Here is a 17,681-nt window from a genome sequence, read left to right on the forward strand (position 1 = left end):
TTGTTTGCAACATAATAAGGGAAGTGTAAGACTTAAGCGCTTGCCATTCAACCTTTGATCATGCTGTAATGGGTGCCTTGACCATTTTTGCTAACACATTGTGCCTGTATTTTAGACATAATTGGGATCTGCAAGAGCTACGAAGATGCCACCAAAATCACAGTGAAGTCTAACAACAGAGAAGTTTCTAAGAGAAATATCTATTTGATGGACATGTCAGGGAAAGTGGTGACCGCTACTCTGTGGGGAGAAGATGTAAGTATTTGCCTTGAGCAGTCAGAGCGTGTGCGGGAGGCAGAGACTAGAGAGCTGGGCGGCTGTCTTTTCTTAGAGTTGTGGAGCATTGGCCATGTAGGCCCTTCCTAAAGAAGGATTGAGCTGGCCAGGGAATATCTGAAGTTCTTTATTTGATTTACTTTGGTGAAATATGCTGTGATCTTAGTTTTACACGGTGAAATGATCTTCCCTTTAACTCTAGATTAGATTTGCTGTATCTTTGAACAGATTCTGGTGTGTGAGGTTATGTTGGATAGATTCCATGTACCATTTATTGCATTTACTCTGCAATTGACTCTTTTCCTTGTTTTCTATAAAAATGTTCTGTGTGTTCTTGCTGCTAGTGACACCTGTTCACTGTATTTGTTTGGTGTTTTTGTTGTTACTCAGGCTGATAGATTTGATGGTTCTAGACAACCCGTGATGGCTATCAAAGGAGCCAGAGTTTCTGATTTTGGTGGACGGAGCCTCTCTGTACTGTCTTCAAGCACGGTCATTGTGAATCCTGACATCCCAGAGGCCTATAAGCTTCGTGGATGGTAGGTTTTATGGGGCTAAACAAAGGGGTTGTTTGAGCCTGGCCTTTGAGTGAGGAGAGCGAGCTCTTTTGGCTCTTATGATCAGTATGTGAGCTGTCTGCAGAGCAGAGGGCTTTGTTACTGAATGGAGCAGTTCCTATATTTCTTGGAAGCATTATGCCTTCTGAGAAGATGGCTTTAAAGCCCTTAAACTGACAAACCTGTAATCCCATGACAAACCCAGAGATTCCAGAGGAGGCAGGCAGAATGGAAGCGCTGCTGCTGACCTCGATCCTGCCAAAATAAGGGGAGCCCAGGCTCTCACGACTGTGTGCTGAAGGACTGTGAGCCGGAGGCAACTTTGTTTCCTAGGTTTAAAGCTGTGGGCTTCTGTGGGGTGGGGGAAGAGTGTGCGTCCTTGTTCTGTCCAGTTGTAGGTGCTGATCACATCTTGTAGTGTGCATTCACTGGACTCTGATAAAGTGTGCTGGGAACAGTGGGCTTTTGTTGGCATTCTGTTGTTATTCCCCAAGCACTCAGGGGCTGAGGAGAGCCTATTAAAATCTCCTCACTATATATAGCTTTGTAGGGTGTTAAAACTCTGCCTTTAAGGAGCACTTCAAACTGAAACACGGTATGCAAGAATTGATGTGGTCTGGGAAAACACTTTAACCAGCTCAAGCTTTAATAATTTCTGTAGCTGTAGTCCCGGGGGAGTTGTGTCAGTTTCCACCTATGTCCTAGGGTTTTAGTACTTAAAGAATTAGCTCCTATGACATACTTCTCACTTTTATTTTGAGTGTAATGTGAACCACTAGTAGCACTAGTAGTTGAGTAATTTCATGAAACAGCTACGAGAGTGTTCTTGTCACTCAAGCCAGCCTCCTGAGTGTCCACACGCATCTCTGTGTAACAGTCCTGGTAGCTGGCATTGCATTAGTTAGGGCCTCTTTGTAGTCTGACCAGAAATAGCCACAGCTTTGGTTTGTCCTTATGCTTGATTTTCTTTCGGGCTCTAGAGCTCAACCCCAGGTTAATTGCATGCCCACATTAAGGTCTTCATATTTTACTTGTCAATAACAGTGATCCTGGTCAACAGTAAAAGACATGGCTGTCTCCAGAGTAGAATAACTTGGCATTGATCAAAGAGAAGTCCCATGCACACCCCACCTAGGCAAGGGTGGGAGATGTTAGATCTTGGTTATAACAACGTGGGATTTTTTTTTTTTTGTAAGAAGGGCTACCTCTGTCCTTCCTCCGTTGATTCTTGATGAGCTGTCTTTGGTGGCAAATGTCTCCTTGGAGTTTTTGAAACCATAAATTGGTGTAGCTAGTAGTGGTGAAACAGATTTATGGACCTTGCTGTGCTTCTGTGACGGATTTAGCCACTTACCTGACAGAATGTGAAGGCGATTGTCTGCAGCTTAGGGCAGCGTCCGTTCTGTTAGATGGTCTCTTTTTAAAAAGCCTGTTCTGTACGTGGTTAGCTTTTAGTTATCCTCCTTTTAATCTCATACTGACTGGCATGTTTTTAATCTCATACTGACTCTTCCCTGCCACAAGTATGTTTCTGAGCCACTTTCCTTCATACCAGCTGATACGTGATCAAGAAGTATAATCAGTTTTAATAATAATGTAGCATAAATTAATGTTAATTTTGATATTGGCATAGTTAAAATCTCACTAAGGAAATAATCTACAAGAAAATAGATAATATCTTCTGTTAAATTACTTTGGGTTATATAATCCTTTAAACTCTATATCAGGCTTATAAAATCTTTTCTTTTTATGATTCTATTTATTTGAGAGAGAGCACAAGCTGGGAGAGGGGCAAAGGGAAAGGGACAAGCAGACTCCCTGCTGAACGTGGAGCCCAAGGCAGGGCTCAGTGCCAGGACCCTGAGGTTATGACCTGAGCCGAAGTCAGACGCTTAGAAGTCAGACATTTAAACCAACTGAGCCACCCAGGCGCCCCAGGCTTATAAGATCTTTTACCCTGGGAACATTTTTTTGCCACCATGTTGTAATGTGGGGACTGTCACTTTCTATGCTGGTATATTTCAGTAATGATAAAAATGCAGCTGTTGATTGAGAATGAGCATCAGTAGCCTAAAGTACTATGTACCAGATGCTAATTTAAGAAAAGGTGGTTGTATTTTGGCACTGTCTTTCTTGACCACTGGGGGGCATCAAAGCAATTGAGATGAAAAGAGGTCATTCCCTTCCTGCAGTTGGCTTCAGGTACAAGGAGGAAGATACTCATTTCAGGCCACATGACCATGACCTATGAAAGTTGGACGAGTAGGGCGTTGGGGGTGTGGATAGCCTGTATCTGGCATCTAGAAACAAGTAGCATATTCAATAATTATATAAAGTGCCTGTTGTTCTTTGGGTTTTTTTTCAGGTTTGACTCGGAAGGACAAGCCTTAGATGGTGTTTCCATCTCTGATCTAAAGAGTGGAGGAACAGGAGGGAGCAACACCAACTGGAAAACTTTATATGAGGTTAAATCCGAGAACCTGGGCCATGGTGACAAGGTATCCCACATTCCTAACTTTCTTCACAAAAGCACATAAAGTGTGCAAAAGGATGAGTTTTCAAACCTGATTTCTGGTCCTAGCTATCAGACATCCATTCAGACCTATGGTTCTTAACTGGAGCTCTGACCAGAGCATGGCGTGACGGTTGAGAAGCACTGCCGGAGTGAGGGGGCCGTGCCTGCATGTTGTATCTCTCACATATCTTGAGGCCAAAAAAATGTTAAGAGTTCTGACTTAGAGAGTTGTTTAATTCTTAGAGGGATCTCAATGAAGCGGTAATGATTTCGGGTCCGTATTTATTTTTGGTAATTGTTCCTGCAAATCGAAATGCCCACATACCAAGAAGATGCGTTTTGAGTTTAGAGCCAACACTGAGCATTAGTGAGGCTCCATGTCAGACATCAGGCGGTTCACACGGGCCTTCGCTGGCTGCACGACTCTAACCTCTCACGGGCCGAGTGTCTGCTGCTATTCTCTGGCGGGAGTTGGCTCTCGTATTTGACTTTAGTTACGGCTTCCTTTCAATGTTTGTATGTAGTGACGCTCTTGCTGTCTTGACCTAAACCTGTGTCCTGCCAGCAGTTCAATATTTAAGTCATTTATTTCTCCTTTATGCTCCCCAAAACATAATTCCTACTTTTCTTATTTCCGTATTATATAATACAGTTTTTACTCCCCACTGTCTCATTTCACCCCACTCCCTTATGCAGCGTTGTCATCGGCGGCACCTTGTGATGCTGTCATACAGCACCTTGAGACTTAACAGTAGACGGATCCATGTTGTCCTGGCAGGGGAGCAGCTAGTCTTCAGGTTCTCTTGACACCCACTTTCCTTCTTAGATCTAAGAAATCAGGCCTGCGAGGCGCTAGGGCGGCTCAGTCGGTTAAGCGTCTGCCTTCGGCTCAGGTCATGATCGCGGAGTCCTGGAATCAAGCCCAGCATTGGGCTCCCTGCTCGGTGGGGAGCTTGCTTCTCCCTCTCCCTCTGCTGCTCTCTCTGCTGTGCTGTTTCTCTCTCAAATAAATAAATAAAATCTGAAAGAAGGAAGGAAGGAAAGAAAAGAAAAGAGAAAAAGAAAAGAAAAAAGAAAAGAAAGAGAAATCAGGCCTGGGGGCACCTGGCTGGCTCAGCTGGAAGAGTGTGTGATTCTTGGATCTCAGGGTTGTGATTTCGAGCCCCTCATTGGATGTAGAGATTACTTAAAAATAAGTAAATAAATGTTTAAAAAAGAAAAGAAAGCAGGCCTGGAGAGCACCTATTTGCACCCAAACTTTAAGGTCATGCATTGAGTCTGGATCTTACCTGGAAATACAGAAAAACTCAATAGGCATTCTCCTAGGAGACTTTCTCCTAGGGTGTAATCTCTACACACACTGTGGGGCTCAGACACACAGCCCCAAGATCAAGAGTCGCATGCTCTTCTGACTGAGCCGGCCAGGCGCCCTGAGCCTTACTTTCTTAGAGCCTTTTTTGGTCTGAGACATTGGGAAGCCCCAGAGGTTGCTGACCTGGCTCTAACTTTGGAGTACACGCAGAGGGAGCTGTTCACCCCCCAAAATTATTCACTCTGTATCCTCTCTGTGAGAGTTAAAAAGCAAAACAAATAGGGACAATGGAAAGCCAGAGCACATGACTTAGTCCTTGCTACATTGACTTCTCCGTGATCTCCCCGAGTCGCCTCAGACCAGAGTTGGCACACAGCTGCGTGTGTGCATGCGCACGTCGTGTGGGGCTGCTCCCGCACCGCAGCCGCAGAGAGAGCAGCTGCGACAGAGCCGGTGACTGGATGGCTCCAAAGCCTAAAATATGTCCAGTCTGGCTTTCTACAAAGTTTGCCACCGTGGCCTAGAGAAGGATGAAGGTGAATGTAGGCCCCGGAAGTCACTGCTGTTGTTTTTCCTGCGGGAGGATGGTTGGACATAGCGACACTAGGTTCGCCCGCATTCCCCTGTATTTCCTCCATCTGTTACCTTTGGAGAGTCAGAGGAACGGGAGGAACGAATGTGTTCTAGGTCTCATGTCACTCTTTCCTCCCGAAGGCCGACTATTTTAGCTCTGTGGCGACAGTAGTCTATCTTCGCAAAGAGAACTGTATGTATCAGGCCTGCCCAACTCAGGACTGCAATAAGAAAGTGATTGACCAACAGAATGGATTATACCGCTGTGAGAAGTGCGACAGTGAATTTCCCAACTTCAAGTACCGCATGATCCTGTCAGTAAGTAGAATGGGTAGATGGGAAGTGCTGTGGTCCTCGAGTCCCTACCAAATGCCAGGTCCTGTAGAGACAACAGCAAAAGTAAGATTGCTTGTGGTAGGAAGCCTGCAGATGCGTGAGTGCTATAGGGTCTGTTCTCGTACTAAAAGCTTGTTTTCATACCAGAAAGTTGCGTTTAGATACCCAGCTGATTTCGGTTGCTGTGTGTAGTACAGTTGCAGCATGGGTGACACTCTCCTGCTAACTGTTAGGAGGATAAATTAATTTGAAATGGCATTTCTGGAGAGCAGTAATTATACTTATACCGCCAATGCCTATATTTAGTTATTTTTCTTGTAGATAATCTGTTCCTCTTAGCCTTCGTAGGGCTGACTTCCCAGGAATGTGACTGCATGCTCATGTGGGAGTGTGGCTTTTTTGCATTGTAAGAATTGTTTCTGTTTTAAAAACCTTTAAAGTGAAGGGTGTCCTTTAAAAAAAATCATAATACTAAATGATAATAAAGGTATAAGAAAATAGGTTGCATTTTTCTAGAAGGTGATTTGGCAATAATATATCAGGAGCCTTAAAAATGTTTATATTTTCTGGCACATTAAACACTTGGAGGGAATTTCTTCTAAGAAATCATCAGAGATGTTACAGCTGTGTAAAATTATTTGTTACTGTGTTATTTTGAAAACTTCGATACAACTTAAACTTCCTTAATATTATATTGGTTATACGTAAGTAATGAATCATGGAACTTTACATCAAAAACTAGGGATGTACTGTATGGTGACTAACATAATATAATAAAAAAATACAATTAAAAAATATTATATTGGTTAATTCCTTTATTATATATCTGTAGTGCCAGGTCCTGTGGAATACCATGAAGGCATCAGAATTTGCCAATTATTTGACAGTTTTCTACAGTTAAAATACTTGAAAATGACATATGTTCAGGTTTATTAATTAAAATGGCAAATTTTAATGGTATGTTCGATATAGTCTTGAAGTATGTACACATAGAAAACAGACTGAGAGGACAAATACCAGAGTGTTGATTGAGGTTATTTCTGGTTGATTTCTAGTTTCTTCTGCATTTTCCTTTTTTTTTTTTTTTTTTTTTTTGTTTTGTTTTTCTTGTAATAGGAAATTTTTTTTTAAATCTTTTTAGATTAAAAAAGAAATGATTTTACTTATCCTTTCTATATTCTAATTGCTCCATAAAATGTTAGTTCAGCAGGAAAGTTCTACATTTAAGCTTGGTATTTTTACAGAAAATAAACATGAACCTAACTTAATCGAAGCAGGATGGAGAAAATTGTTTTAGATGGTTTATCAGCCTTTCTGGGAAACTCGTAAGTAGGAATCCCAGCACACTGGTTTCACGAGATGGTGTCTCCATTGTCACCCTCCTCAGCCCTGTTGAGCGGTGCTCTTTGCCTCTAGGAATAGCATGAGGTAAACAAACTGTAGGTGTGAACCCTGGTGTATGACATATTTTCTCATATATGTGAGTGTTTTTAACTTTTCTGGTCCGCTATTTTTTCATCATAACTTTTGATATTAAACCTCCATGTATAATCTAAGCAAATATGTAGAATCGTCAACTTGACACCTTAAAAAAAAACCTTCGCTTTCTTGTTTGTACTAAGACTTATAGCAACTGGATTCCATGTGATCCACTTTCTTCCCTGACTCTCCCCTGTTTAATTTTACCGTGGTCTAATTGGAGGCATTTCTGTTGCTAGTGGCGGCTGGATGAAGGGTGTTAAGCTCAGGCTTCTACATAGTCCGGGAGGTTCAGCAGTGTCCGGAACTAGTCTTACAGAACTAGTGACTGAAGGACGTACAATTTAAAATGCAGAGAACCTGCCCTTACTCTTTGGAGGCTCATTCAAAACCTTGAGTCCAAAGGGCTTTGCACCCAGTCTGGTGTACATGGGTTCTGTGTTTAAAGGAGAGTTTAGTTGGGTTGTTATCTCCACTGAAATCTGAAATCACATATCCACAGCATATTGTGTTCCTGCTGTGATCCAGACTTATATCTTAAACTTCTTTCTCCCATAGTTTTCACATTCTTCTGAAAAAATATAGCATATATAGTAGTAGTATTTTAATTATTTTAATGAGTGGAAAAAAGTTAATCCTCCAGTCTCCTGAGTGTGTCTTTCTTTTATTATTTCTTGGCTAAATAATATATGTTTTTTAGGTAAATATTGCTGATTTTCAAGAGAATCAGTGGGTCACTTGTTTCCAAGAGTCTGCAGAGGCCATCGTTGGACAAAGCACTTCTTATCTTGGGGAGTTAAAAGAGAAGGTTGGCCTCATCTTTTATTATTACTGTAACACTTGTCAATAACACCCTTTTTTTGCCCTTCAATTTTTTTTTTTTTTTAATTTCTTTTGGATGTTGTGTATAGTTTCTCAGTCTGATGATTATTTAAGAGCTCATCTGATTCTGTTGAATTTTGTCCACCTTGGGTATGCTAACAATGAGTAATCAAGTAATGTATAAAAAAGTGCTTTATGGGCTCCTGGCTGGCTCTATCGGTAGAGCACGCAACGCTTGATCTCAGGGTTGAGTTTAAGCTCCACGTCGGGTGTGGAGACTACTTTAAAAAAAAAAAAAAGTGCTTTAAAAACAGCACTTAATTTTTTTTTAAGATTTTATTTATTTATTTGACACAGAGAGAGCAAGAGAGGGAACAGAAGCAGAGCGAGTGGGAGAGGGAGAAGCAGGCTTCCCACTGAGCAGGGAGCCTGATGTGGGGCTCGATTCCAGCATCCTGGGATCATGACCTGAGCCAAAGGCAGACGCTTAACAACTGAGCCACCCAGGCGCCCCTAAAAACAGCACTTTAGAAGTATAAACCACTTATTTCTCCTATTCCTGTTAGCACACTAAAGTTGTGTGCCTATAATCACTTGAGATCTGGAAGGTATCTTCTCAAGTAATCTGAAGTACAGGTGTGCTCTTTTAACATAATAAACACGTTCCTGAAAAGTTGAGTCAAATCCTGCTTTAAATTCACATATAAGGTACTTGCTACTCTAGGTCATGCAGTTCTTACGAAGTAGCTTTCTTTCGTAAGAGAACTTTATCCATTTCATCTTTATAAATATGTATTTTTATATATTAGGTTTATTTAATGTAGGGAATAGATAACTAATTATGCTAAATGTAGGAAAGAATCTCAGATAAAATGTGTAAAGATGGGGACGCCTGGGTGGCTCAGTTGGTTAAGCATCTGCCTTTGGCTCAGGTCATGGTCGCAGGGTCCTGGGATCAAGTCCCGCATCGGGCTCCCTGATCAGTGGAGAGTCTGCTTCTCCCTCTCCCTCTGCCCCTCTCCCCACTTATGCTCTGTCTCTCAGATAAATTTAAAAAATTGTTAAAAATGTGTAAAGATGGGGGCACCTGGGTGGCTTAGTCGTTAAGCGTCTGCCTTCGGCTCACGGCGTGATCCCGGCGTTCTGGGATCGAGCCCCACATCAGGCTCCTCCGCTATGAGCCTTCTTCTTCCTCTCCCACTCCCCCTGCTTGTGTTCCCTCTCTCGCTGGCTGTCTCTCTCTCTGTCAAATGAATAAATAAAATCTTTAAAAAAAAAATGTATAAAGATGACCAATGAAAGCTGTGTTTTCTGGGCCACACAAATTAGCATCTATCTAAGATTTTTCCTCCAAATTGGTTAGAAAACTTATAAATAAACCACTATGGGAAAAAAACACACACACACCACTAAGAAAAAAAGATTTGGGGGCGCCTGGGTGGTGCAGTCGTTAAGCGTCTGCCTTCGGCTCAGGTCGTGATCCCGGCGTTATGGGATCAAGCCTCACATCGGGCTCCTCCGCTGGGAGCCTGCTTCTTCCTCTCCCACTCCCCCTGCTTGTGTTCCCTCTCTCGCTGGCTGTCTCTAACTCTTCAAAAAAAATAAAAATAAATAAATAAATAAAAAATCTTTAAAAGAAAAAAAGATTTGTCGTTTGTTTGGTGTGTTTTTCTTATTCTTTCCTGTCTTCAGTATGTCCATTCAACTCCCCTGCCTCCCCTGACACACATTTTTTTTTTTTTTAAGATTTTATTTATTTATTCGACAGAGATAGAGACAGCCAGCGAGAGAGGGAACACAAGCAGGGGGAGTGGGAGAGGAAGTAGCAGACTCCCAGCGGAGGGGCCTGATGTGGGGCTCAATCCCATAACGCCAGGATCACGCCCTGAGCCAAAGGCAGACGCTTAACTGCTGTGCCACCCAGGCGCCCCTGACACACATCTTTTAAAAATTGTTTGTGAGATCTCTGAAAATAATGCCAACAAGCCCTTTTGTAGAAATAACTGGAATTGACTTTAAAGTATGATGGTATCTTTCATCTGTTTTGCCTGGTTCTTTATTTTCATATCAGATTTTAAGGTTCGAGGCAGCTTTTCAGGGTTTTTTATGAGCTTATTACATTTGACTGTTTTTACTGCCAGTGAATAAGGACATATAGAAACTCTTCCCTCAGGAACCATGAAATATTCTTGGAGTGCACGCTCCATGCTTTCTCATGCTTTCTCTAATCTTGAAGAATAATGGCAATTGGTATAATTTTCTTAAGGTTTAACACATTGTTTTATTTACGTATCTGAAAGCCCAGAGGACTTTGTGTGTATATGTGAAGTAACTTTTACACAGGAGTTCTGTGTAGCAAAGCCATTTTCATGCTCTATGTGGCTTGAAAAGATAATATTGACTGATATGAACTGTTAATTTTATATAAAGTTACCGCAAATTTATTTTACGCATATTTATATAAAATGCTTTCTCTGATTCCTTTCTGTTTACCATACTTTTTTTTTTTTTTATATAAAAAAGCTTAATTAGTGGGGCACCTGGCTGGCTCAGTCGGTTGAACATGTGACTCTTGATATCAGGGTCATGTATTCGAGCCCCACATTGGGTGTAGAGATTACTTTTTTTAAAAAAGGTAAAAAAAGCTTACGTAGTGTTTGAGGGACAAGAGAAAGAGGGAGAGAACTGTGTTTTTCAAACTTTCCCTAATCTTCACCCACTTCACCTGTCGTCTTCACTTGCTCACAAATCACTATAAATGCAGAGACTAAAACAGTATGACAACTTGAACTTTTTTCTGTGGTTTTTTCCCTCAATTCTTTTTTTTTTTAAGATTTTATTTTTATTTTTTTAAGGTTTTTTTTTTGTTTTTTCTTTAAAGATTTTATTTATTTGTCAGAGAGAGAGTGAGAGCACAAGCAGGGGCATTGGCAGGCAGAGGGAGAAGCAGGTCCCTGCTGAGCAAGGAGCTTGATGCAGGGCTCGATCCCAGGACCCTGAGATCATGACTTGAGCTGAAGGCAGACGCTTAACCAACCAAGCCACCCAGGCGTCCCTTTAAGATTTTATTTTTAAGTAAATCTCTGCATCCAACGTGGAACTCGAACTCACAACCCTGAGGTTCCATCACAAACTTTTGAAGTTTAGAAATGTGTTTTCTGGGGCGCCTGGGTGGCGCAGTTGTTAAGCGTCTGCCTTCGGCTCAGGGCGTGATCCCAGGGTCCTGGGATCGAGCCCCACATCAGGCTCCTCCGCTGGGAGCCTGCTTCTTCCTCTCCCACTCCCCCTGCTTGTGTTCCCTCTCTCGCTGGCTGTCTCTCTCTGACAAATAAATAAAATCTTTAAAAAAAAAAAGAAAAAAGAAAGAAATGTGTTTTCTAAGAGTGGTTTAATTTATTATTATTGGGAAATATGCATAACATAAAATTTACCATTTTAACCATTTTTAAGTTTAAGTTCAGTACACTCATTAAATACTAATTCTCCATTTCCCCTTCCTCTGGCCTCTGGCAAACATTTTACTTTCTGTCTCCCTGAATTTGACTACTGTAGGTAGAGTATTTTAGTTTTTTAACAAAATTCTACCTAAACAGTTTTATGTAATGAAGTGTCACCTGTAGATTAGTTATTCCTAAGTAATTTAAACCACTGGGGGTAATATATTTTTGAGAGAGGTTTTTATCAAAAGTCTTCAGAAATCTTTTTTCTAAAGATTTTATTTTGGGTGCGCCTGGGTGGCTCAGTCGGTTAAGCGTCTGACTTCAGCTCAGGTCATGATCCCAGGGTCCTGGGATCAAGCCCTACATCGGGCTCCCTGTTCAGTGGGAAGCCTGCTTCTCCCTCTGCCTCTGCTGCTCTCCCTGCTTGTGTTCCCTCTCTCACTCTCTCTCTCTGTCAACAAAATAATAATAATAAATAATAATAAATAAAGATTTTTATTTTTAAGTAATCCCTACACCCAATGTGGGGCTCAAACCTATAACCCCAAGATCCAGAGTCACATGCTCTTCTGACTGAGCCAGCCAGGAGCCCCTCCAAAAATCTTAATGGATATTTTCAAATGGTCTGGTAGCTTCCATGCCTAAAGTTTTACATTTGTTTTTGCAGAATGAGCAAGCATTTGAGGAAATTTTCCAGAATGCCAACTTCCGATCTTTCACATTCAGGATCAGGGTGAAACTAGAGACCTACAATGTAAGTGGGGTCACCTGGGGTGCAGAAGGGTTGGCAGTGGGAAGCTGCTGTCTGTCACCCACAGCAACAGTACAGTGGCAGCTGTCACTTAATTGCATACTGTGTGACAGACCCAGGGCTAAGCACCCTGTACTTATTACTCATTGAATCTTCCCAGCGCCGAGGAAGGGAGCTTAGAGCGCTTGAGTGTTCTGTCTAGTGCTGAGCACCTAGGGGGAAATGCTGTGCGGTCTCTTCAGTTACAGCCTGCGGTGTTCTATTGGTGTGCTGACAAAGAACATGGCAAGGTGTTCAGTGGACTCACTTCCGTGAGGTTTAGGCCCTACGGTTGGCGTATGAAACCAAGGCCGCACATAGTGAACATTACCTTGAAAATTCCTTTAAGTTGCCTGTAACATTGTATAATTGGATAGTCCTACTGTAACAGCAGTGATTAGCACTTACTGTCTGCCAGTTACTCTGCTACACCCTTTACTTTCCATCTAGTATCTCACTTGATCCTGGCAGTAACCCAGATGTAGGAACTACTGTTACCTCATTTTACCACTGAAAAAGTGGAGGCATGCAGCGAATAAGTCATTTGCATAGGTCGCATGCCAGCGAATGGCAGAACCTGAGATTCCGGCCCCCAGCTTCAGAGCTTTGCTCTTCATCATTCTTATAAAGAGGACGATGTCGTCATTACGGAGCGCATGCACACACAAGTGCGTGAGTCCCTGAACCAGACCATGTGCCCTTTCTGGGCATCACATCATCCTGCCTCTACAGTCACTGTTGAGTCCTGATGAACGAGCGAGGAGGGAGAGTTCTCTCTCTTGTTTCAGGGTTTTCTCACTCTGTTTTATTATCACACCCTCACCCTAGCCGCTGCAAGTAGGGGTGTTTGTTTCTGTAAGCCCTGAATGATGTGGGGAGTCAAATGTCTGTGATAGGGTAACAGTGAGGTGGGCCCAGGGACGATTGGAAGGGTCACGTGGTGCTCTCATGGTGCAGACAGGGAAGGTGAGTCGCAGAGCTTAGGTGGCCCCAGACCAGCTCTTCCTCCTCTGCCAAGGGCGCTTTTGCTCTCACACGGCTCTCAGAACCAGCTATGTGGCTTCAGGCAAGTCCCTTCTCTGGGCTCCTGTGTCCCCCTCTGCAGAGAAAATAAATTGACCTACATCAGCCCGCTAAGGTCCATCCCATTTGGAATCTAGGTTTCAGAGAGCTTGGGAGCACAAGGGAAGGATGAAGGGGGCTTCTGTCCACCCTCCCAGCTCCAGAAGTTCCGAACATGGCTCTCACGGGTGATTTTTTTCTGTATTGGAATGACTGAACACTAAGGCCAGCATGCCTTTGTGTTTTCTCCCGCTGAGATCATTGAAACCTCTGAAGCAAAGGGGGTTATCACCACCGCTCCATGCCGCAGGCTTTCCTCCACTCACAGACTGCTTTTCTCTTCTCAAAGGACGAGTCTCGAATTAAGGCTACTGTGATGGACGTGAAGCCCGTGGACTACAGAGAATATGGCAGAAGGCTGATCATGAACATCAGGAGAAACGCGCTGATGTGAGAAGAGCAGGGCTGCAGCGCTGATTGGGCAGTTTGCAAAAGCAGAGCTGAGATGAAACCGATTCCTTCCCCCCCTCCCCCGCCCCGCCCCGTGTGACATTTCCACATTAGCTCCTGTGGGCCGAGGGCCTCTCTGCGGTGGATGAAGCGCTTTCCTCCCTTAGGCGCATCTTGGAGCCCATCGGTACCCGCTGATAGGCAAAGGGAAATGTGCTCCGACGGCTGTGGTGTAAACCGTGTCTGTCCTAGCGGGTCAGCTGGCGGGTAGTGTAGTGCCAGTCACTCCCTCTGTCTTCAGGCTTTTGTCAGTTTTATTAAGATTTCATTGTCTTCAAGCAGGAATTATGTCACAAGTAGTAATTGACCCTAACTTTGCAGATGTGAAATAAATTATGTAACTAGGGTTTCCGCCTCTCCTGTGGTGGCACCTTTTCGACTGGGGTTCCCTCTCAGGAGGGGGAGCTGAAAGGTGTTCGTGCGGAACCTGTACTCTAGTGAGTGTGTCTTTCTGGAATTCAAAGCCTCTCTCTTTCTAGAGGTGCCATGTAGTTGTTAATGCTTGGAATGGCAGTGGGGTAGAATTATTAATCAAAGACATATCTTTTATATCTGAAGAATATCCCTCCTTCAGGGTTTAATAGACTGAGTCAGATGGTCTGATATTAATCAAAATTGTCTCTTCTGAGGAAGGCTGATAAGCATGGACTTGCTGTCCCCCAGGGACATCCAGGCAACTACAAAGCATTGCTTTAGTTTTCACTTCAATCGGTGTTGCGTTGTGGCTGGTGAATGCGCACTTTTCTACCTGTACATATTTCCTGCACTTGTATGTTTCATTTCTTGATTAAAGCTATGTTAAATAGAAGGGATTTTGAAGGAAGAAGCCCTTTGTTTCCCCTGCTTTGTTTTAATAAACAGAATATTCTCTGCGTGTGAATCCTACTTTCTTTGAATGCAAAGGGTTCTTGTAACTGGAAAGCAATTAATTAGCCTTCATAATACATGTTCACTTGGGGGAGATGTTAACTCATTACAGACTCAAAGATTAGTCCAAGGCATAGAGATCATTCATCCTAATGTTTTTAACCCTAAAATGCATCTTTTAGAAGAATGAAAACACTAAAAACAAAAAGCCGTTGTGCTCAAGAATGCTGATGATCTGGCACTTTGGGATTTTATTGATGTTTACACAGCAGTCTAACACCAACCAGGCTTTGAAATGTGTACAGACAGTGAGCTAGTAAGAAAACAGTAATTATGCTACTGGGCTTTTCAGTCAGCAAGAGCGTGCTTGCTCTTTGTGTTCCTAATCATATTAATTATCTATCCGGTTGCCGCGACCCACCACTTGGCATTTGCTGCACATCTCTCCCCGAACATCCAGGCAGAGTTGCAGTCAGCCTGCAGCGGGAGGAGCGGGTTTTAGTCTGTGCAGGTGTGGCATATGGCGGCCCTGGTGGAGCTGGAAAGCAATGGTGGCCTGGCTGTTTCCTTCTTACCTGTCCTCTGTCAGGAGGGAAGCAGCCAGCTCTAGGCCGGATGACTCCCGTTCCTCACAACCGACAGAAAGGGTCTTTCTCAGGCCGGCTGATTGTTTGGACACATTCGAGTCTCGGAAGATGGTCATCAGGCTGCACTTGCCTCTTGGACTGAGGCCTCAACCATTTTTATGGAAGCTCTTTTCTGTCTGACCTTGCTTATCAAGCACTGACTAGAAAATTACAGTCTTCAGCACAATTCTGGATTGACAAATTGAAGGTTGGAAGTGGTACTCTAGCTTTCAGCCCAGTAACCAGTCTCACGTCTCCTACTCCCGGCATTCTCTCTGTTCGCATTCACGATGGCTCTACCTCGTGCAGAGCGTGTTACCCTGACACATCGCGGGACCGCAGGACCGGGTGCTGTGCGTTTTCAGGGACCCGGTGATGAAACCAGCAAATCCATGGGGCTGTTCTGGGGGAGGGCGGCTCCCTGGAGGGAGGATGTTTAGCAGATCTCCCTCCTAAAAATCAGATCACCAGTACAGAAGCATCAGAAATTGGCTCCACTGTTAGGCTTTTAAGAGATTTAGGTCCCCGAGGATTGCCTAAATAGATTCTGGCCCACAGTTCTTGGAATTCTCTTGGATATGGTTTACCTCGAAAGGCTGTTCATGTTGTTCTATTTCTCATCTTTCACTTTGAGATCAATGTTTATTTTGCATACACCATGACATCAGCGTTAAGCAATTAGGAAAAAAATCTAATCATTTTGCCTTCATTTTAAGTGGTTCTTGGAGTTCCTCCAGTCTCATTGTGAAAGAGGCAAGAAAAAAAAATAAAAGGGCAATAATCTGATTTCTGTCCATATTTTCAGTGTTTTATGTTTTCCATAAAAGCCTTGCTAATCTCTAGTGTGCTGTTCTTTTTTGAACTGCAGGGTCAAAAATTTGCCCCTGCCCCACTTTTTTTTTCCTGAGTGGCCTGTCTTGGAAAAGTATAAATAATATTGATCATGGTATTTAATACACTAATGAAACCCGTGGTTATTGACTACATAATTAATATACTGTCTAAAAGTGAAGTTTGGCAGCCCAGTGTATAAAGGTTTATATTGACTTGTGTTTCTTTGGCAATATGCCTTCTAAGGTTTTATTTATAGAAAGTGAAACAGGTTGTCCAGGCGCCTTTCCTTTTCACTTGTTAGAAGGCCACTCACTGCTCCCCTAGTAAATTGATTGTTTCCTTATCTCAGAGGATTTCTACCCCCCCATCCCCACCCCCATAAAATGTGGTTTGTTAGCTCTTAGTCTTACAATCCACTCTTGGTAGAGTTCTGGCTTTTATAAACACTTTTGGAAATAACCAGCTTTTCTCAAAAAGGATAGAATTTAGATATTTTATTTTCATTTGTTGAAAAAAACCTCAACTAAGTGTATTTGTTATTAAACTGGTAAGTATTGTTAATGTCTGTTGAAAAGGAAAGGAATAGGGTCTCTTCGGCCCATTGATTATCTCTTACATAAGTAATCCGTGTTTGTTGTAGAAAAATAGCCTACAGATAGGAAAAAACAAAATTACCCATAATCCCACAAATCAGCAAGAACCACTTGTAGAGCCGACTTCCTGTGCGTGCACGCGTATAAATGCAGTTTTCACTGAAATAGGATTATACTATGCACACTATTCTGTAACGCTTTCCTCGTAGCACTCTAGGATGGACATCTTTTCTTCTTCAGTAAAAATAGATCTGCATAATTTTAATTAGTATTTGGCTATATGGATGTATACATTGAGCCAATTCACTTGCTGGATGTTTATACTCTCCAATTATTTTTAAATTTTATTTTTGTTAAGATATAATTGGCATATAACACGGTGTTCGTTTTAGAGCTAAACATACTTCCTAATTGTTATCATAAACCCAGTATGTGATGGGCAGGAACACGTACCCTTTGTGGCACTGTGAAAATGTCTGCCTTCTTGACCTGCTGTGTTAGCTTTTCTGCGGGCTTTCTCCGTGCCCTAGTCCAGTGGTGACTCCTCTAACCCCGTGTGCCATCAAAGGCCGGCAGGTGATGTGAGCAGGTCCTGGAATCCTCTGGAGCAAAAGCAGGTGGATGAATGTAGGGAGGAGAGGGGAAAGGAAGGCTCCGAAGCCATAGATGGCTCCATCCTACCTGCCATACCAATGGGGCCGTGGCTCTGAAGAGGCCGAGATCCAGTTCTCTGCTTGTGTGGCAGCAATGGCCTCTTGAGAACACATTTGACTTGCTTTATAAATCAGTATATGCCAATGATTCTTCATCCAAAGCTATTAGTGAATGTTTAAAGCTTTAAATTATATCTGTGATGGCGGCTTTGTTGTCGAGAGGAGTATGGAGCACTTGTGTCCTTTGATTGCCTGTGCTGCCCTCCTTGTAAGTGATTCGAAGTAAGATACCTTGTCCCCAAGAACTGTGGTCTATCTGGAGCAAGGCTTGGGGGTAAGTAGTAATATCACACGTCAAACTAAAATTCAGTAAACGGGCGCCCGGCTGCCTCCGTCAGTCAGAGGAGCATGTGACTCTTGACCTCGGGGCTGTGGG

The 17,681-nt window shown here is 42.9% G+C and overlaps 1 protein-coding gene across 6 annotated transcripts in view; it reads left to right on the forward strand.

Moving 5' to 3' along the window:
- Positions 1-14,544, forward strand: part of RPA1 (replication protein A1) — a 63,882-nt gene extending 49,338 nt beyond the window's left edge. For all 6 annotated transcript variants that reach the window (XM_026517852.4, XM_048223219.2, XM_044390716.3 and 3 more), the window contains 7 exons: positions 116-255; positions 667-815; positions 3,199-3,331; positions 5,375-5,551; positions 7,749-7,856; positions 11,978-12,064; positions 13,512-14,544. In XM_026517852.4, coding sequence (XP_026373637.1) covers positions 116-255; positions 667-815; positions 3,199-3,331; positions 5,375-5,551; positions 7,749-7,856; positions 11,978-12,064; positions 13,512-13,616 — 899 coding nt within the window. In that variant the 3' untranslated portion in view covers positions 13,617-14,544. The remainder of the gene's footprint in view (positions 1-115; positions 256-666; positions 816-3,198; positions 3,332-5,374; positions 5,552-7,748; positions 7,857-11,977; positions 12,065-13,511) is intronic.
- The last annotated feature ends 3,137 nt before the right edge of the window (positions 14,545-17,681 follow it).

Source organism: Ursus arctos, unplaced genomic scaffold (genome assembly GCF_023065955.2).
Source record: "Ursus arctos isolate Adak ecotype North America unplaced genomic scaffold, UrsArc2.0 scaffold_24, whole genome shotgun sequence".
Classification (NCBI taxonomy): Eukaryota; Metazoa; Chordata; class Mammalia; order Carnivora; family Ursidae; genus Ursus; species Ursus arctos.